Source organism: Pieris rapae, chromosome 21, assembly GCF_905147795.1.
Source record: "Pieris rapae chromosome 21, ilPieRapa1.1, whole genome shotgun sequence".
Classification (NCBI taxonomy): domain Eukaryota; kingdom Metazoa; phylum Arthropoda; class Insecta; order Lepidoptera; family Pieridae; genus Pieris; species Pieris rapae.
The window spans coordinates 341,522-364,645 of NC_059529.1; the positions used below are offsets into that span (position 1 = coordinate 341,522).

Consider the following 23,124-nt stretch of genomic DNA (forward strand, 5'->3'; position numbering starts at 1 on the left):
CGTGAGCGCAGGTAACTTGAGATTAAGTGTGGTCTATGATCGTGAGTGACAGGAGCAGGTTCGACCACCAAAATTTTGATATTGTATTACAGGGTTTATAGTTGTACGGGTAGAGTAAGAATCAGTTATCATTAAAACATCCTTCGTTAGGAATATGTAGAATTCGTAAAATAATCGTTTTTCTCGATTTCAGGACGGCTCTAAGTCAGTAGTAGTATTTTATTTTTCCATTACATAAATATACAGTATTTAAAATATTCTTAACCTAGATAAGGATTACTTACCTTAATTATATTGATAAATAAAAATAAAATGACTTATGAAAATTAAAATAAATACACAATGTGGCAGTGTTACTTTAACGCCGGCATTTCCTTCGTTGGGCGAGGAAAGCTCAAGCTGTTGGGAAACAGAAATAAATACAAAACTTATTTAAAAACAATACAATGCATATTTTACACTATAACATGTAGTTCTTCAAGAAAGAAGTAGAAACAGCATATAAAAATATTAAACAAAGTAGTTCTTTAATGTCTCAATAGTGTTAAGTAAAAGTGTAAATTTTTGCATATTTTTTCATCGATATTATTTCTTTACAGCGGTGCATTGCGTTCTCTCCTTATCTCAAAAACTATGCTCTCACTTAAAAAAGTCCAAGGGCCATGTCCTTTCTATCATCATAACTACTTTAATTTTGCATGCCGCGTTGCTGGTGTATCCAAGTCTGTCTGATTCTTCAAGTGCGTTTACGGCCAGGTCTTCTTTTGTCACTTAGCCTTGTATGTTTTTTTGGTGTATTACTACACAAAACATGTACATAAAACATTAAATGTCGACGCCGCACTCGTATCTCGATAATTAAACAGCGCCGACTTCGTTATCAAATAAAATACATCCTCCACAGATAAAACTAATTTTCCACATCGAAAGCAATTTGTTAACTTGTCAGTGGCTACCTCAGTAACCGCTGATCCCAAATACGTAATATGAGAGCTAAATCACAGTGACGTGAACTCACTGACTGTGTGATTACTTGATTGGGTTTTCTTTCTTTTAATGGATTTTGATATTACAGTATATTTTATTTTGATACTCAATCTTCTCAATTTCAATTTTAACCATAAATTAGTTACACAAAAGTAATGCTAAATAAAATATATGAATTTAATTAATTCGATCGATTAGGTATAAGGGTATACTATTTATAGTTTTAAAAACTTTTAAGAAAATAACGTATTGACACAATAATCAAGATTTGATAATGTTAAGACTTTTTATTTTATTTTACAATAGACGACACGCACAACCAGTACTATTTCTTTGTTCGCTTGATAAGGAATAAAACAAAATATGCATACATTATCTTATTTGTAACAATAGTGTAGACAAACACTAATTGTAAGAGATTAATAACTTAACGCCACATATATTCTCGAAGTAATACGAGACAATATTCATTAATTATCCAAAGAATAAATAAAGTTGAGTCGAAGACAGCAAGCCGTGTAAAATAATTACAGCTATTACTAACGCCTAGCTCCTTTGAGATCGCAAGATATTCCTTGTTTACTCGCTCCATTTACATTTTACAAACATTTAAAATATAACGTTTCTTTATTGTGAAATTTGTATATTTTTTGTTTTGTATATGAATATACATTTGAACATTGTTCATTTAAATCGACAATATATTTGGTTTATTATCATATAACATTTTACGGATTTTAACGAAAATAATATGTATTTAACATAATTAAAATTACACAGAGAAAAAAATGGCCAGTTAAAAATATTGCTATATTTAATTGTAATGTTGTAATTTTCTGCTGGATTTTACAACTTATTTTTTCCTCTTGAGTATCTGTTTATCTTTCCTTTATTTTATCCATGGCTTTCTCTCTCTGATAACGTATCTGCTGAAGCACTTGTTACGTCAGATTATGTTAATAAGGTTTCGGTTAATACACTTTAACTTTAATGTATTTCCTTTAATATTGATAGTCCTTTAGTGGCCGATATTAATTAGACATAGACATATTATTTATTACAAACAAAACACACCCACATAAATACACAACATTGCAGTAATCAAAGAAAAAATTAAATAAAAGATATAATGAGAGGTATATTATTATTTTTCTTTTTCCCATTCGGTTCGTCTCAAGCATGTATTGCGTGTGTGCTGTGGCTGTAAATGGCCCTGGCTCAGCATTATGCTGAGGAGCAGAGTGTTCCACAGCGCTGGTCATTCTGCCAGAGTTTGCGCCTCAGTCGCAAAAAAAAAGAATATATTAACACTCAGTAGGAAATGATAATAATAATATTAGTGAAAGTTAGCAATATCGGTAATAAAGTCTTGTGTAATATGGTGGGAAGTAAATAAAATAAAATAAAACGTTAAAATAAGAATAATTGTTTAGCATTAGATTTGATTTGTCCTATAACTAGATATGAGTTGTTAAATTTAAATTAACCATATCGTTTATGTGGCTAAGTTATTTAATTATAAACAGTATATGTACATTTAGCGGATTAATTTACGCCATAACGTTTAGCGTCGAGGTAAATTGCTGTATCACTGTAAATTATAATATGATAATTACAAAACGTTCACTTACTTATAATAATATATTAACTTAAGTTGTTACGAGCAACTTTCTTTTTATATACTTTGATTGCATGTCTTATACGATTTTTAATCACGAGATAAAAAATATTATTTACCGTGAAAACGTAAATATGACATATTTTTAATCAAAATTTAAGAACGATGTTGTTATGTATAAATCAATGATTTTAATAAATGTAGTCATGCGTGGTATTATTAATATTTGATAAATTCAATTTTCATACAAATCACGCTATCTAGTGAAAAGTAAAAATGAGTGGAATTTACAGTTTGCCACAGTTTGCGCGTACGCAGCGTGACGAGCCATTACCGGCGATTTGTTTGTGACAGACGTCTGTCTGAATCACGGGTAATGAGCGTGACACACAAATTGCTCGATAACTTGGAAAATAAATGCGAATATTTTCCTTTCATTTTTAAATTTTCTCCATAAACTATTATTATTAAGGATTTGACCTATGATAGATTTCTGTTTCTGTATCGTAATCATTTATTTTCTAATAGACAAGCAGGTGGTCACGATTCTACACCTGACATTCGCCGTCGATTTTGTGTCTCCATTTTGCGTTACCCAACCAGTATCTTATTCTTCTCTTTCACGGTGAGCGTCCAAGTGCCACAACCGTACGTTCAGCCTGGTCGTATAACAGTATTTTATATACGATATTTCGTGTGTCTGCTAAGAACCTTACACCTTGTGCTGCTGCAGGACATCACAAGGTATCTTGAATACAGATGTTAATTACTATTGTTGGCATCTTTTACCCAATCCAAATACCGTAATTAGGATTACGCTCTAACGTCTATACGTAAGGATAGATTATAATATTCTTTAAATAACTAAAACATGTATTCTTTCTTTGTACTGAAATCTGAATATTGTCTAATGACTTGCGATCGAACCAATAACACTAATCGTTGGTACTAGAGACCTGACACAGTGATATTTTGTATAAGGTCAGTTTGTACTCTCTAGAGTCGAATTCCATGCTGGCTACTGGCTAGAAACGTTTGAAAGGGCATCTCTCTTTAAAAATTAAACACATCTCTCTAAAATCTCTTGATTCAACAGCTTGTATAAGATAAATTACAGCTTTATTAGATAATAATAATAAGTCCGTATATTTCTGACCTTAGCCTACAGTTTATATTTGCCCGAAAGAAAAAGGAAGTCTTATTAATACGCAAGTTCACTTTGGGTACAATAGAAGAATGGTAAGTCATTACGAAACTAAGCAAATGTTATGTAATTGTAGGCATTATAATAGTCACAGTCGTTATAAGAAACGGACGGAATCTTTGATTATAATTGCGGTAATAATTTTTAATACCTGCATCTGAGGTTCATCATCGGAAATCAAGGCAGAATGCAATTACCATTCATGTCACCTCGATGTTTCTTGAGGCAGTTTTTGCCGTGCACCACCACTATGTGGAACCTACGAACTACCCAATAAGAATTTCCGAACCTTTGCTACTTATAGCCCTTTAAGAACAGAGCCTACCAGTTTTTGAAACGCCGGCAACGTACTTGCGAGCCTTCTAGCAATATGAGTCCATGGGTTCTCTCACTTAAAATCAGGTATGTCCATAATATGTATTATACTAAAAAGAATTTAGAAAATGTATAGTTATAAAGATAACTAATTTTTAATAATTATTATCATAGTTAAAAAGTATGTCCTTTACCAAAAAACATAACGATATACAAATATCTTAATAAGTAATCGATCCACGTTTCCATGGTTACCATTATAGTGACATTCATTGGGCGTCAAATACAACCACTCTTTCAGTCTATTTATATCTCTTCCACCTCACATTACATTGAAAGTATTATTAAACACATTTACGTTTTATTTCAAGTTTAACAAGAGCAGCAATCAGCCATGTTTTTATTTAAGTACACGATTAAACCAAATGACTTAATATCAAAGTAGGCACCGAGAAATCGTTTAAAATACATGTTATTGCTCTTCTTTCTATAAACCTCCATCTTTAATCACACAAATATGTTTGATTTGGTTTTATATATTCTGTTTTATTTAATCTTAACTTTATACTCGAGTAGTAAAACCATAGCCCAATTTACTAAAATATTTAAAATTTTTGTCTATGCAAATATAATTGAGTCGCAAAACTAGATTGAAAACCCGAAGCAAGTAGAGTTTTATCTGAGCTAACAGCATGTAATCGTAAAATTGATGTTTTATTCATTTTAAAATAAAAGATTCGCATTATAGTCATAACTTGGTGGCAACAAGTGTGTTCAGGACAAAATGGATCTGAAGTCACGTTTGCGGCAAAAAACATCAATAAATCGAGAGCTCTTTATACATCCTTTAAAGCTCTTTGAGCCCCTTACAAGCCCTCAGTCACGTATTGACGAGTCAAGGCGCGCCGGGGGTCAGACTTATAGCGGCACTTGAATAATAATAAGCAAATGCTTTTGATTCGCCGTCTTTGTTTTTTATTAATTCAGTGAAACCTTCAAGTCAAAAACTAACACGTGTCAAAATATTTCTAGTATTACGTTGTGAGAAGACTGGTTTGTGAAAAAATATTTTTATTTCTGTATGAAACTTGATATTAATACGAGAATGAGTATGATAATTGAATAAGATTGTTATCAAATAAAGTAATTTAATTTAAATAAACGTATGGTATCAACACCTTTACGAATAGTGAAATTAAGAAATTGAATAAGCCTCAATTGTTGAATTGTTTCAAAAACATTAGTAAAACATTCATGAATTAAATTATAAAAAACAGCTTAAAAGGTTCTCTCTTTCTCAATAGGCAGGAAGTTCCTCTAACACATAGCAAACAGAAACTTTTTTGAGGTCGATTAAAGAACTTAAGAGAACAAACATGAAAACGGCAGCTGCCGTAATTCATACAACTGCATACAGCAACTTTTCGAAGCCAAAAAAGAGCTTTCGTTTTCTTTCTTTTTCAAATCTCATATGAACGAGTGAGACGTACTATAGTGGGAGCCGCCAAGTGGCGACGCTCGCGTCAGTACGCGAAACTGTTTCATAGACGAAGGCTGTACAAATTACTGTTGTAATAATTCAAAACTAAAAGTGCAATAAAGTGTCAAGTGAAGTGTTAGTGATAAATAGTGGCAGTGATATTTTAGTGAATTTTTGTGTCCGTTGCGTATGACTGAGTTATTCTTATTGGATGAATTTGAGGTGAGACGGTTATAATTATATGTTAATAGTGAAGTATAGGTTTTTACACTTACATTCCAAATGTTTTTATGTGTTGTTTGAGGAATGCGTGTTTAATGCAAAAATTCTTTTAAGGAACATGTTTGATAGAATTATATGTATATACATAAAGACAACACATAATATATGACTTTCGACGCATTAAAACATGTTCGGATCCAAACTACGTAATAGATAAAGAAGAAAATTACTAAACCACTGTTGATTAAGCAATAAACGAATTAAAAATAACGGATCAATCTTTGGTCAATTTGATTTATTAGGACTTGTTTGGAAGTAACATAGTTTTGTAAAATTAATAGCAAAACACAATTAACAACCTTCATAAATCGACCTAAAAATATAAAGCATGGCTTAAAGCGCCGCGAATCATTAAATCGTTAAGGCGGCGAATGATAAAAATCATCATTAATCATTAAGTCTGAGAAATGTAGCCTTTACAACAAAGAACTTTTAATGATAAAGCGTAGTTTATTGCGGCTGAGATGCAAATGTAAAGGAATTAAATAATAAACATAATAGGTAACCAACATACTGGAACTATATACGGTAAATGTTACAAGCTCTTATCTTAAATATATAAGAATTTTGGTAAACATAAATGTTATAAAAAGTATATATAAAAATAATTTAAATATGTACTAGAAGTTTTTTACTTGTTGATGAGCTACATAAAATTACCAGCAAAACAGTGGATTAGGTACGAGGTAGACACTTAACAATACTTTCTTTAAAATTGATCAGCCCACTACCGAATATACATCCAGCTGCGCATAAGTACTGTTTAATCCGTTACAATCGCGAAGAATTCAAAAGAGAGGTGCCTGAACTCCTAGGTTGGTTTTTGCAGACGAAATCCTGCTGATTTTAACCTGGGGATTAAGTAAGAGTTGACAACGTTATTATCTATCTGTAAAAACAACAACTATATAACCGATTATTATGTATAAATAGGTATAGGTGTTCATAAAGTATAGTTAAACAATTTATTAATTTAAAACACCTTGACCGAAATCATTACTATTGCAAAAATATTCTATTGCCTAACATTATATATAATGTTCTTTCTACTATGAATCTATCTCGCAAGTGGAATTATTTTTTTCTTCCTCTTTATTAAATTATTCGACTTTCCTTCAAGCAAAAGCTTACCAATTCTAGAAAGGCCGGCAACGCACTTGCGAGCCTTCTTGCAATGTGAGTGTCCATGAAGCCATCAGATGAAGGCTCACTTGCCGTTTTCCTCCTATTACATAAAAAAATAGCTTGTGGTAAGACATCCTAAAAGATGCCCATTTTCTCTTTGCTAATCTTATACATACATATTGTTATACAATAATGTATGTATAAGTATTGTTTATCTATAGATATACAGTATGTAGCTACTACAAGACGGCTTTAGAGCGGAGCTGTGCTTATATAAAAGACATCAACGCGGGTTCCCTTATAGAGGCCTTCGCAGAATTTACGCGATAACTGTCAATTGTAAGCGATTTCATATAGGTTTTATTGAGTCTTAGAATTAATACTATGCGTGAGAATCGATGTGAATGAATATTAATGTTATGTGCACTAGTGAAGCGTATAACTTACGATATAAAATTGTATATTCAACATATCTGATTTCCAGTGGGATAAACATTTTTATCGTACTGGAATATATGGTCAAATCTATTAAGCAAAAATAACTAGCAGGTGTTTTGATCAGATTCTTGTTTGATAACAATTTAAAATGAATTAGTCATATGTTTCGAGTTTTCATCAACTAGTCATCTAATTTTTTTATACATTTGTTTTTACTATGTCATCATAGAATATCTAGCCTATCTTATGACTACTAATTTATACCTAAATAAATTTTCTAACAAGGATATTCAACTTAAGACAATGTCCAAAAACACTACATGTCAAATAGGTACATTTTATACAAACCTTTTTTTAACAACATAATATTTTTTATGTTAAATATTAAAGAGTCCGCAGTACGCTTTAATATATACGTCAACCCAGTCTTTAATTTAATCGTAAACTCCGAATGAAACCTTTGTATGAAGCCATGAAAACGTCCCGTTGCACATAAAACGCGTTAGCCGCTTAAAATATAGCTTAAAAATGTTGTAATATTATACTTACCACAACAGGTATAAAGTATGAAATGATGGCTTTATTTCTGTATGGATAGCAAAGAAAAAAAATTAACGAATTATATATATGAAGTAGTGATGGCCCTAATGAGTTGATCATGCTACTCACATTCTTGACGCAGTGCCTATTGCGGTGGACTATGTTTCTATATGCTGAATTAACTTTTGCTTGTATGGTGAAGGATTTTTTTAAGGAAATCGGCTTGCCTTAGAACCGTGAATACGCGTCAGCAAGACCTAGTGGTTTGACATATGAAATAATAAAAAAAACTAATAATATTGAATTCCATCAAAGAGCTCTGGTGAACTCGGTTGCATAATATATGAGTAGAACCTAGTTCTTTACAGTAAATTTAACAATGAAATATAAATACATTTAAAATTTTAAACTATATTAATTTAGTTTTCAAATGTGCTAAAAATATATTGTGATACATAGTAAATTCATTATTACAAATAGGATTACAACAAAATAAAATAAATTTTCAATAATCTACACAAATATGAATATTTAATTTCTATACTTCCATTAATGTATTTAAGATTATTTGACATTGAAAGCGTTTAATTTTACTATCTGTCTAAATACATTGTTTGAAGTTATTTTAAATTCTTAGGCTTATAGCGTGCGCAAAGTTCTAGAAGCTGGTATTTTCATTTTAAAGATACCGCAGAGTGAAGAAAATTATAGTCATTTGTAAGTTTACAGGCAACTTTTTATTTAAAAAAAGGTATAATTCCTTTGGGTTAATATGGTAATAATACCTATAGTATGTCTAAAGTTCAATTCTCGATAAAAACAGAAATAGCTTTATTAGTAGTTTACGGAATATATAGTATTAAATATGATATGCATAATGTCTGCTTTAAATTAAAATTATAAAACAATAAAAGTTTATGTAATTAATAAAAGAGTAATAAATCAGTGTGGCTATAACCTTTTTAGGTCTGGACCTCAGGGATGATGATGCACGCTTAAGTCATTAGCCCAACACTGCTATTTTTATTAAATATTAATAGTTTTTGTAAATAATAGGTTCTGCGAATATGATTTCACACATTAATCCTGTATGAACGATTAATTATTTACTTAAATTCATATGTTTCAAAGGTCGAGGCGACCTAAGAGGTCTTACTGGTCAAACTTTCAAAGGTCAAGGAGAAAACAAATCTCGACAAAGCCAGACCGTTTGCAAAACAGACAGAGAATGCGTCGCAATTAATCTCCTAGCGTTCAGGGCTGTCACTAGGTGAATAACGTGGATTTTCGTTGATTATTCGTTGATATGTGATATATTTGGGCTTTAAAACGTGGGTCGAGGTATCAACTATTTCAATTTCTTGAACAAAAGCCATTGACTGATTTCTTGATTTGGTGGATCTGTATTTCATTTTCACACGTGTATATTTTTTCTACAACATTTACAAATATCTGATTGTCCTAATTTTAACTTGTGGGATGTTTGGGATCTAAAGTATGGGATGTAATCATGAATTACTTTACTATATAATATAGTATTTACCTTTACAATTTCTTTAGAACTCGTAACGTACACCAAATACCTTATTTTGTTTGTCAAAAGTATTTAAGTAAAAGATTGAGTTTGATATTCAAATATTGTAAAACAAAACAATAATTCTTCAAGTAAAATTGGTTCTGTTTTCTGTTTTTTATACATAATTTGCTATGTAATCTGTTTTGGCTTTCTGTATTGTATTAGTATTTTGTATAATAATATGTATTAAGTAAGCTGTTATAATACTTATAATTAAATAAATAAATAAATAAAAGACTCGTAATCCTATTTGCAATAATAGCAATAATTTGCAATATATTACATTCAAAATAAGAATTCCATAAAAACTTTGTGTTTCATTTTTAAACTCTCAGTAGTATAAAAAACTTTATATGGCATAAATTTGTGAACTCAAAACCTACATCACGTTACTTAATCACTCATAAGAGATAACCCTAAAGTCGCGGTCTTTCACCTTAACAACTTTTTATCCGTCGATTTCCAACCTATAGATGCCTTAGCGTACAATCAAGTACAATCAAACAGATATAGTTCTTATCAGTGAAAAATAAGTGCTATAATCGATTGTAGAAATTTGGAAAGTTATACGTGATACAATAAATCTTTCGATAAACGACTGAATTAATTAGTAAAAAGAATTTAGATCAAGTACTTTGTAAAGAGATATTACCAGTTAATAAACTGGATTTATAAAAAAATACCAATATTATTTTTCTGTAAACAGCTATAGAACTTGGTGGTGCTTATCATGTAACCAAATCCAAGAAGTTATACCTAACCATTTTAGGTCTGTCATCTGTTATATTAAATTTGTCAATCTAATATGAAAGTAGGCTGTCTGTGCCTGACACACGCCGTCGTATTTTGGGTCTAAAGCAAGCCGGTTCACCGTTCGATTGAATGTTAAATGATTTCAAAGTCCAATGGTGCACAGCCTGGAATCGAACTTACGACTTCAAGCCTTTAGGCCAACACTATTCAGTGTGTGTAATATCTGCTTAGAAAACCTGCCTGCCTGTAAAACTTTCGTACTTTATTTATTGCAATTTATTTTCAATACACACAGTATTTACAATACTCTTTACCTGTAAGTATTAATAATTAAAAATATAAAGTTATAACAAATTAAAAAGTTGTTCACTGTGGCATTGTACCTTTAACGCTGGCAGCATTTTATACTAATTTGTTGAGCGAGGAAAGAACCAGCTATAGGATCACCGGTACATGATCTTTAGCAATGAAAAATACGACTAAGAAAGGAAAATGGCAACACCATATTTCATGTTATCAAAAGATTTCATCCGTCTGGAATAAAGAATATAAAAAAAAATGTGAGCCGTCACGGCACGCCTGGTAGATGTGAAACATGGACATTATTTTGTAAAAGTAATATGCAGAAAAGAACAGACTGATAGGAACTAAATATGTCATGATGATAAAATAAAATATTACGATTTTTTTCCAGATAACGATGACTATTTGTTGAATAAACATTATTTTCATTAAATATTTTTAATGTAAAATTTACTACTGCATTTAGACTGTATATCATATAGCGTGGCGACGCGTCGCCACGGCATGCGTCGCCACGCCAGAAATCGGTTTTACGTGCGGCTATAGATGTTTCACATCAAAAATATCAAAACCATAAGAAAAGCGGGTGTTATAAAGATGATTTAAACAATTTCTCATAAAACCAGTAGTCGACTACGACTGCGGTAGACCGCAACATTTATTGCAGCTTGTAGATTGTTTCTTAAGTTCAGATACATCATAACATCGTTTTGAATGTAGTACTAGCAAGCAAACAATATGAACAATATAATGTGTTGGGGTAACATATTTTGATCTATAAAATCAAGACTGTACCATCTTATTATAATAACAATACGTTTATTTGCTAAGATACATTGATTGATTAATGACACAATTAATAAGTAAAAGACAATTATCCATTAAAAAAGGATGTAAATCTCTTATTAATAATCATAAAACAAAAATGGCTTATTTTAAAGATCACAGGACTTATGGCCAATACCATAATTTGGGGAGTGAAAGAAATAAATAAATGTGCAGTTATACATTTCATTTAATACCATTATTATAAATAATACTTAATATGATTCAAAATCTGTATTAGCAAAATTTTTAAAACCATATTCAGAGTTGTAATTTAGAAGTCATCCATTTGAAGGTAAAAGGTATTGTAGTGTCCTGTGCTTTGTTAAATCATTTCGAATCAAATCGGCAATTAATTGGGCATTAAATACACTACACTACATAGGTGACACACTGTTAATTAGATGTACTTATTGATCGACTCTGTGCACAATCGTACAACATAACATACACTTATTGTTAATGAACATTCTACTTATTACATATACCAATACCAACTACTTCGGGGGACGAACCCACCGGATCGGATATTGGTATAAGTGGGCCACCATGCGTAGGTGGACTCTGTGGCTGCCCAAAAACCTTCGGCAATTTTGATTTCTTCCTCAGATCCGTACAATGTCACCTCCAGGACAGCTTTAAATGAAAAGTAGAAACGAAACTCGATGAATGCCACGCTGGTAAAGTAGACGAAACACTCATCTCTGAAATAACAAAAGTTAATGGTAAAAAGCGACGTAATTTATTTCAATACTAGCGGACCCGCGACGTTGTCCTGCATGATATTTCAAGCGATTAGGATATTAAACAGAGTATAAAAGTACCGACTGAAGCGCCATCTGCCGTGCTGATTTGTGAATTTATATATATTAAGATACAACTATCATGAAATTATCACAAGTTTTCTTTAGATCGATTTTAACTATGCCAGACCAAAACTATATTAAGTATGCTTTGTTCTTATATATAGGGTCATTTACGTATTATATGAAGCAGGTGTTTTGTATAAAATGCAAATGTTATATTATTTGGTCGTAAAAATTTAAAAACGTTTCCCGTATCATCTTGACGTCAGTTATTCCACAGCTAAGCATTATTTTAGGCAGTTGTTGCCACGCACCACCTCTCAATTCGACTTAGGATCTTTAAGGGGGCACTCGGGAGCCCTCTGGATATAAAGTGTCCATGGGCGGCGGTATTACCTAACATCGAATGAGCCTCGTGCCCGTTTGCTGTCTGTTATAAAAGAAGGTACGGAATTCTTTAGGAAACAATATTCAAAAGGCGTGCAGAACAAGTACCTCAACATTGATTTATAAAGAGTATGAGGAATAGTTACGGATTGATATGTCGGAATTTATATCCCGTCTTATGCCCCATGAGCTCCTTGTGGCAATAATGCTCCAGCCAGACGGCTGCGTTGGTGCGTGAACTGACCTCCAAGTGAATAGTTGCGCATCGCACCGACGCCGCTTGGGCCAGCGACAGCTATTAAAACAAATACAGATTAAAAAACCCCGAAACACGTTTTTTAGTTATTCAATTTTCTAAGATTTATTTACCTTTTTTAGGGCCTTTTTATTTTAAAACCATTCCGTGGCTCTTATAAATTAATCAATAAAATTATCTGACAAGATTAATGCAGTTTCTATTCAATTCCACTTACATTATTAATACTCGTTTCAATTAGAATTCGGAAAAGTAGTCAACGAAGAGATTTAATCGTGAAAACGTTATTAATTAATTGCATGGGTTCTAAGACGATAGTGGGAAAATATAATTTTTTTATGACACAAGAATGTAAATGTTTTCATTAATACCACTAGCTTAAAACGTATCTAGTAGTTGTATGTACTTAAATTAGCACGAACAATGGTGAATCAAATACAGTCAAACCTGAGAAAGTGACAACTCCATTAATGAGTTAAAATGTATCACCAGGTCCCGTTATTTTGCTCTTCAAGCTGATAGTCATTTTTCAGTGAAACTCTATAAGTAAGATTGATACTTGCGTAGTTTTTCTCTATATGCGGTTAAACGGATTTAATTATTTTTTCTTCTTATTCTTTTTCTGATATATAATAACTATCATACTTTATTAATATCAAATATCTTGTACTTTACAAATTCTATAGAAACTCGTCAGTTCTATGGAAATGCGTTCGAGCTTTTTAGCTACTAATAATTGACAAAATTATCTTAAGCTCGCGATAAGGCCCCAGAAGCGATCTCTTACTATAAAATGAGATAAAATTCCTTACAAAGAAAAAGCCTTGTGCAAAGTTCTTGTTGACGAGGACTTCAGAACTATCTTTGTACAGCACGTTGCCACGTTCCTTGCGATCGCATTGCCCATGCGACTTTGGGTGTCGAAGATTGCCTAATCAGGCACGAAAGAAGTTTAATGAGAAAATTATTAATGTTGTCTTTATGGGTTTTAAAATAACTTTTAAACATTACATGCAAATAATATATTGGAAAAGCGAAATCGCTAAATGGAGTGATTATTCAAATAATACATTGAACGACGTTATGGCATCAATTTGGAATGTACCTTTGTACATAATAAGCTTGACCGGGCTGACGCGTCTGAAGATCAGACCTTCATCTTCATCAAACCTCTCTCGTAACGGTCGCTGGCTGATCACCTCGTCAATCCATCCCAGGTATTGGTGTATATTGAGGTATCTGGCTGGAGCTGCGCACCCTGGGCCGCGAGTACCAAAACCTAACTAAAAAATACAGTAACTATAGTCTCCACTTGAACACTTCATTTGAAGCGTCATCAGCGTCAATGTGGCAGAATTCAACAAAAAAAAATTCCTTTCAATGGTAAAGGTTTCTTAGACAGCAGCAGATAAGGAAGATACGTCTGTTGCCTTCGTACAGATAATTTAATGTGAAACTGATATTTTAATCAATATTTGTACCAATTTCCAATAGCCCCATGACTGACGAGTGATGAGGGCACTTCCGGCGTCCCACACACACGACTGGCCCAATGTGTCTGACACCGCACATATTGCCGACACTGGGGCCATCTTTTTGTGGTTTAACTAGAAAAGAAACACATTTGTCGTGTCGGGTTAAATATTAAATTAAAAAAAAACCGGCGAATAATGTAATTTTTTTATTTTATATTTTTAACCTACACAGTAATAATCCAACTAAATTAAAACAAATTGATAAAAGTATGGTTCCTGTGGCTGTGTACCAATAATGCTGGTAACATTTCCTCCTGCCTGTGAAGTTATAGGAATTCCTGATAGTTTTTAGAAACAGTTTTCTTAATTATTTCAGATTTTTTTGAAGCGTAAAATACTCTGCCAACTCCCCGCTCACAGCAGAGTATTTCTTATCGATTCCGATAAAAAACACACATTCAATTATTATTCCTAACGTTCCTAATCATTAAAATTTATAAAAAAAATTCATTGAAATCTAAAATTATATTTAATTAAGTAAATACATTTGAGTCTAAATGTAAAAATTATTACAATTGAATGTGTCGTTTTATAAGACTTTATTTATCGGAATCGATAAGAAATACTCTGCTGTTATCGGTTAATAAACCGTAATATTAAATAGACCTTAACAAATGCCATCATAAAAAAGTCAATGGCTAATATTTACTTGAAATAAAAGAATGTAGTAAAAGTATGTACCTTAGCTCTATAATAAAACTCTTCACAGTCTTGATTCTCAACATATTTCATTTTGATAACTTGCTTTGAAAATTCAGCCTTTTCTGCAAATAATTATTATTAATCTCTATAATCTTGAATACATTTAGAATACATGAATGTCTTCTTACCATCAGTCATTTTAACTGTGTAGAAATCCTCAAATACTCCACCACCTTTTATTGGCATACATATTGGTAGCACTGGAGCTGAAATTTTAACTGAATCATTATCGTAAATATGTATAAAAAATGCGAGAGTAAAAACCTTCGTATCGTATAGTACAAGTACGATATATTTATTTATATCGATATATCGTACTCGTATCGCAGATATATTTTAAAAGATAAATATAACAACTTTATTAAACCTTATATAATTTTGTTAAAGCAAATTTGTTTACAGTGCGTCTCGGTACACAGAAAGAACGAGAACTTTCATTTGTAATCTTTCTGTAAATACTTTACCAGATATTTCGCCAAGACCAGTCATTCCTCGGGTGTTCAGCTGCAGCATTGCAATGGTAGCATAAGTTTTTTTTTCATATTCAGTATGTAAAAAGTATTCTGTCACCGGCATCACGTATTTGTTTGTGGCACTTTGCCATACTATGAATTGTGTGTTGTTACTAAAAGATGCATTGGTATTTAAATAACAATCGTGATTCTCCACCAGTCAACGTCAACTATTCAAATAAGTTTTATTATCGAGGCATGGGCTAGTTTATATTATGTTTTATATTAATATATAAAGCTGCATTGACCTTGACTTCTACTTGCGACTCTCATCCCTGATGTTATTGGCTCGATCCCCGGCTATTTTTGTCAACACTTGCTCGTATGGTAAAGCAGCACAAATCAAGCAAGATTTAGAGAACGAGGTTCAAATTCGAATACAAAATTATTATGAGTCAGAGAGAACAGAAAGACCTTGTCTATGAAATAATCACAGAAACGGATCTTATCCAAAGCCTTGTAGCACTACTGGATTATTAATAATGATATTTATAAACTGTGTAATTAACAGAAAATATAATTTAGGCATAAAATAGATTTATGGCCTAGATTTTACAGTAAACTCTCACGTCAAAGATCCAGGCTGTATTCTAGCAATATCCTCAGCTGGAGCAATCGCATACATCGGGTGGATAAGAATCCCACTCGTAATTGCAAATCTATTTGCGCCTCCGATATCTAAAATATAACTTTTTGTATAATATTGCTTACATTGAGTTTTCCATTTGGATCCCATTTATTGATATGCAATGTATATAATCATATTCATATATATTTACCTAAATTGTCTAGCTACATCGACAAATCTATAATAAATATATATAATGTAATAAATTAGAACAAGAAAGATGACTTCAGAGGTTAACATCAGACAGCTTTTTCATTGAGCAGGGATATATATGCTTTCAAATCGTTGTCTTACATAGATATACTTGAAATTTAAAGTATTTGATAAATATATTACAGATAAATAGTGCCTTTTTTCTTGAGGGTTTCAACGGGGCACTGACGAAACACCGACTGCTTGCTGTGCAGATTTTCATATTATTGATAAATTTTAAAACAATTGTCTATAAACTTACAAAAATTATGTTGCACAATACCAAGCCATGGAAATCGACCGACATCAGGTGAATTACCTTCTGGAACGGCTTGGACCGTGTCAGCGGAACACCTTATGTTTTCCCATTTCACTCCTTTAACACTATACACTGTAAACAATAATAATATATAGAAAATTGAATACATTTCTTTCACGAACAATGATGCACAAGACGTACCATTAATCAAAAGAAAAACTATGTAACATGTACAAACCATTATTGAATTAACAATTTTGCAGCATGTGTGAGATCGTTTTGCACTTAAGTTTACAAAATACGGTGTTTGTTATCTAAAGTAGAACATACATCTCTTCCGTGCCACGCACTCTTCAAAGCGTGGGAAATTACTGCTCTACTGGTTTTGGCACACGTAAAAGCTATATAAAAACGTCGTTGATAAGATAAAAAATGTGTATAAAGAAAAGTTATGAAAATACTTTTCTAGTTAACATATTATGTAAACAACTCAGAGGCTAGGTTCGCATGAGGATTTATAGACACATTTAACCTTCGCTCGAACGGTAAAGGAAAACATTGGGAAGAAATCGACATGTCTTAAACAGAAAAAGTGGACAAAGTGTGTTAGGCACAGGATGATCACCTACTTGCCTATAAGAATGTAAAATGATCTTGTAACAGATTCAGAAATCTGAGGCTCAGACCTAAATAGGTTGTAGCGCCACTGATTCTACTTTCTTCTAAAGTCACTGATATCGCGTTACACGACCAGCCTTCTGCTGCAATTGGTTATTACTACCAATACTAAATATTGTGTTTAATTTAAGTGAAAACTGTAACTTAATGAATTTCTCTAGCATGGCTGACATTTCTATTTGTATATACACAATATGTGTCAAGTGTCACTTACAACTTCCCACTCACACATAAAATCTTGAAGTGATCAGTAAGTTGGAGGTTGAATAATAGTTTGCGAGTTACAAAGAATGTTGAAACAATCTTGCACAGTAGAATTAAACAGAGCCTTGGACTCGTACCCCCTTAGCCGTCATAATCTTTTTACTAAGCAATCTATTTCATTTTACACCGTAATATTTAAACAGTGACAAAATCTAAATATTATTATTTATTCGTGTAACTTTATTACAATCGTAGCAACAAATGTTTATTGACCTTTATCATAAAAATAAAATTAAAATAAAGCTGTCATTAAGGTACCGAATAGCGATTACCTAAGAGGCATTGCGATCGTCAGTAGCCAAGGAGGTCAAGTTACTCAATTATTTAGTGACCATGAATTGCCACTCAAAACACACGTTTGCAATTTAAAAAAACGTAAGTATGTGTGTTTCATGTTTATTGTTCAACACACAATTTGTATTTATAGAACAAATTTGCTTACATTCGCGTCAAAAACAATGCTAATTGTGAACTATTGAATTTATTGTTTTTGTACTAAACTTTATTGGATATATATTTAGATATATATACATAGTATTGTCTTTTATTAACATAACTTTTACGCATTTAAAGAAAAACACTTTTTTACGGATTATAGTTATGTATTATTGTATTTAAACTTATAATTATTTAGACATAATTTTAAATTTAAACCGACGTTTCGCGTGCTTTACAGCGTGCGTGGTCACGGTGACTCATCTATATATATATAGATATTAAATAGAGATATATTAGATAGATAGATATTTTTACTACCGTCGGGTATGATATAAACAAAATGGTTCTGAAATTTAATACATCTATTCGATCCATATCGGTATTAATTTACGTAATTACATACGTACTAATAAATAACTTGGCAGAAATTAAAAACTAAAAATTAAATTTAAGATGCGACTAGGCCTAGAATAACCCAAGCAAACTAAAGCTGTTGCCTGGAAGAGATCGCTTGTTAGCGATAAGGCCGCCCGTTGCATCCCTTGTAATTATTATGTATTGTGTTTCTTTGCAACGAAGTGTGAATAAATAAATAAATAAACACAAAGAAGCAAATAAATCGAAAAAATCCTCATCAAAATTTATGAAAATAAAAAACTATATTTCGAATAAGTACATTATCAAGGCAAATGAAATGGCGCCCTGATGAGATTTAAACAAATAACAACGTAAATTTATGATGTTAATAAAGATAATAGTAAAATAGCTTAGACTAAAACAAAATCACTGTTTTCTCATCTCATTTAAATGATTTTTATTCAGTAAATTATCGTCTTTGAACACATCTTATCTATTTTCTAACGTATTGATGCAAACAGTGTGAAGGACATAGAAATAACAGTGAGGAAAGAACTACAGTATACCAATGTAAGAATCATTAATTTTAAACAAAATTGCACCCATTTTTAGAACGTTCATAACACACGTTTGCAATGTTTTTGCCTTTATACGAAGGAATTATAAAAGGGGAGGCCTGTGTGTGTTTATGTTGTTCATACATATTACTTCAAATTAAGTCTGGGAGAAAGAAGAGCTATGTAGATTTATTGTATATTGCATCAACTAGTCGAATATTAGACTTGTATTGTCGCGTGATTGAACGACATAATGTTGACGGCTCATCTTTTTGTCTTCTGTTTTACACTTTCATCTTTTCTGGCATTGGCAATCACTGGCATCTTTTCTGCAAAGAAAGAAACTAGATAAAACTTGACTTTCAATTGTCATGAAGCATTTTGTCAACGCCCATTTGAATAGAAACGGTTGACCAAATCAAAAAACATAAATATTCAAATAGATCCTCCAGGACATTTTTAATTGTGTTCGTTGCATAGACTGTGGTCTCATACACTGATTAATCGGGCGAGGAAGAAAGGGAGATTAATTGCCAGGCCTGGGAGCAAAAGGCCGCCCGCGGTGAACCCCAAAGAACCTACTTTCTGATTAATTGGTACTGAGTTTATTCCGATTTAATGGCCTCTTAGCTCTAATTAAAGTAGTTCAGTAATTAATGTGACATGCCATTTGTTTTATTCATAGTTCACTAAAGGAGATTTGTTTTTCTTTAACGTGGGCGTAAAGTGGTATATTTTACATTGAGATTGAGATTTAATTATTTTATACCTATAACTGTCTTGAGTTTTCAAATGCATTGTCAATTGTCACTTGGCGGGACACACAAAGACAAGTACCCAAACAATAGTGCAATTTACGCTGCATTCTGCTTGTTAGGTTTCCCTTACAAGTACTTGATCAAAGAATGGTCTAAAATGGTCGTCTGATGAATACAATTGCAGGGCTTTTTTTATGATTATTTATTTTTTGTCTATTTCTTTATATAATATGTAGCCACGTTTTTAAGCACTTTGTTTATGTTCTTTCTTGTGTACAATAAATAATATAATATAATTATTTATATGTTCATTAAAAAGGGTAGCGGAGAGTTTATTACCAGTTCTTCTCTTCCGTTCTACACCCTTGATTTGAGAACTGGCAGTAAATGTAAAATTAGAAGCATTTAATGTATATTTATTTTTTTACGTTCATAAGTGTGCATTATGTTACCTATATGAATAAATGATTTTGAATTTGGATTTGAATATTTATTAATTATTAATTAGTTATTAATAATTAATTAGTTTAATTAGGCATGAAGTTGATGAACTAAAATTAATTAAACGTCTATACATTAAATAAAAATTTGAATCTAGCAATCTATTGTAAACCTTTTACGACTGAATCAAATGATTGACCTATTCACCTCTCCTAACATCCTGGTCACTCGCTCGAGGCATAAAGCCAACATATCTTTGTATATTTTATGTGACTGGCGAACGAAGCCTAGAAACTAGCAATTAGCCTTTTCACCTTTCCTGACAGCCTGGTATATCGTGGGCGCTTTTATAAGGAGACTAGGCTATATTCTGTTTGGAAATTGTCTGAATCTAGAAAAACTAAAGTTTTAATAACATGAAAATATTAGGTAAAAGAAAAGTGGAACTATTTAAGAACTGCGTAAAACCTTGGTTAGATTTTCTAGACTATGCGTCTTATCAAATCTAATCTTATCGCCGTCATCATATGCGCTATCGATAAAAATCTAGAAAGTAACTTACAAAACTTTTTCAGACATCAAACAGTAATTTTCTTTTCAACAACTTTCTGTTTAAATATTAGACCAGTGAGAAATTTAGCGCATCAACGTTAAACGATAGTTTTGTGTGAAACGCTCGCCATTGTCTCAAAGAGGCGTTATTTTCACCTCAGAATTAAAGGCATTCTTGCTTAGTATATGGGAAAAAATAATTTTACTTATTATATTTCAATTAGCCCTTCTGATTTCGCACCGTGCTCATCATAATCAACAACGATGGATGGACTCCTTAAGTAATTTGTTTTGAGTACTCCATCCCATCATTGCAACCTAGGTCTACAGTGTTCTCTCTTACCACCAGGTTGTGAGTTCTGAAGTACCTTGGGGTTCTGGTCCGCCTTTTGGTGCACATGCCACAACGACTTGATCCTGTGCATTTCATGAATTGGATGATGTAGGCGACGTCCAGGTTAATCAATACGCCAAGCACCTTCGTCACAAACATTGCCAAGGATTCATCGAAGAATATTTGCTGAGGGCCTAGGTTTCAGAACCATAAGTGAGCACTGGTCATAGCAGAGTACTTCAGCACTTGAGTACTGAACTGCCTAACTTTATGAGAACGTTAATTTGTATAGAAAATATATGTATTAATAGTTTCTTGGAATTAAATTGAGCACACCGTATGTGTACCAATAAAAGCGTCGACCTCTGTGCCTGTGATGTGCATACAAATATAAAACACATAAAGATATGTCAACAAATATAGATTTTTAAATTGAGCAATACTATTGTCTTTTATTTACATAACTTTTACACATTTAAAGAAAAACACTTTTTTAACGGATTATAGATTGATTATGGATTGAGCAATACTTCCAAACTTAACAAGTGTCACAAGCAAATAGAGCATTGTTTAAAAAGAATTTGAGAATAAACTCTGAATAAATCCAAAACTCTCGTTAAACGTAAATTTATCAATAATGATTTTTATAAATTTTATGATTATTTAAATGATCCTAATCCTTGGGATTGATTTGCTCCAGTTCAAACAATATGTATGACTCAAAACTTGGCCATTAAAAAGAGTGGCGGAGAGTCTCTTGCCAGTTCTTCTTGCACGCTCTACGCCCCTGACTTGCGAACCGGTAGTAAATGTAAATTTTTCATCTTTTCTTTGACGTTCATAGGTGTACTTGGATGCCTATATGAAAGTATTTTGTACAGGGCGTGCGTGGCTATTATTAAATTTTACCTCTTTCTATTATGGTGTAGCTGTCTAATTACTGGCGTCTAATTTATCACAATATAATTGTATGAAAGTAAATGATGAAATAATTAGATAATATAAGATACGATTTAGAGAATCAACGTAATTACCATAAACAATATCGAGTTAAATATAAACGCGTGCTAAAAGTGAACAATGAAATTTTAAAATTGTTAATTTATTCTTTTCTTATACGGAAATTATGATGGACAGATTTGAAAGTCACTTGTCTATTATAGGCAGAATCATCTCATTTAAATGAAGTTATTTCATAGAGTCACGGTCCCTTTAAATAGGATACTATAATTTTCTTTTTATTGCCGTTGTAATCTGTGCTTAATTAATGACAGAGTATATTTAGTTTTCAGTTTAAATGATGAATCATTCATGCTTTTAGTTTAGACAATAATTGGTAGTTTTTTTTTTTATAGAATTAGAGATCTTTTCCGGCTACTCAATAGTAAAATGATATAAATAACGGACGGCTCAGACTGGCAAATATATACATATATGCATACATCGCCTGAATAACGACTGCAGCGCCATCTACCGTCTATCATCTATCTAATAAACCATCCAGGGCGCCACCCACATGCCTTAAAAAAAAGAGGACTTTAGTAACATTCACATGTATAATAGAATTATATATGTAAAGAAATACACCGATAGACACACTTCTGCGCTTGTTATAATGTTTTATTTTTATATAGAACATACTTACTAACTAACGCACACATCATCAAAGCCAAAAGTCAAATTAACCGTGAAACAGTTTTTTTTACGAACAAAATCTACTTTAACTTAATGAATACTTAATAATCTTTATCAGTTCAAATAAAACCCAATATAAAGATAAAAAAATACTCCTGTTAGTTCAACATACCTATAACCCCGTCTTTCGTTATCTGAAGATTATTTCAACGTGTGCCATTTAATAGACAAGAGACCCTTTTTATCTAAAATGGTGTTCGAATCGTCCGCGTCGGCCCCATAAAGAGCAGAAGAATATCCCACAGATTATGAAACATGTATTTTTAATTAGAAAATCGAAACTACTATCTGAAATGCGATATAAACGTATTTTTCTAACCACCGTGT

At 32.0% G+C, this 23,124-nt stretch overlaps 2 protein-coding genes across 2 annotated transcripts in view; one reads left to right on the top strand and one right to left on the bottom strand.

The window, feature by feature from the left end:
- Positions 1-5,663: 5,663 nt before the first annotated feature.
- LOC110999131 overlaps positions 5,664-23,124 on the top strand; it is a 44,380-nt gene continuing 26,919 nt past the window's right edge. Inside the window, exon 1 of the mRNA XM_045632908.1 lies at positions 5,664-5,826. The gene's annotated coding sequence lies outside the window, so the exon portion shown is untranslated. The remainder of the gene's footprint in view (positions 5,827-23,124) is intronic.
- LOC110999137 lies at positions 11,893-16,404 on the bottom strand. The gene is made up of 9 exons (XM_045632910.1): positions 16,356-16,404; positions 15,597-15,757; positions 15,261-15,338; positions 15,112-15,194; positions 14,377-14,502; positions 14,001-14,178; positions 13,708-13,826; positions 12,786-12,934; positions 11,893-12,150 (listed from the first exon to the last, which is right to left on the bottom strand). Exons 1-9 carry the CDS (start codon positions 16,367-16,369, stop codon positions 11,925-11,927), a joined length of 1,134 nt encoding a protein of 377 aa, XP_045488866.1. The 5' UTR covers positions 16,370-16,404; the 3' UTR covers positions 11,893-11,924.

Excerpts from the sequence above, each read along its gene's own strand:
- LOC110999137 (XM_045632910.1), bottom strand. Across the intron at positions 14,503-15,111 it reads AGTTTTATTATAGAGCTAAG|TTAAACCACAAAAAGATGGC; the intron begins GTACATACTTTT and ends TTTCTTTTCTAG. Across the intron at positions 12,151-12,785 it reads AAATTCCGACATATCAATCC|AGATGAGTGTTTCGTCTACT; the intron begins GTAACTATTCCT and ends TTGTTATTTCAG.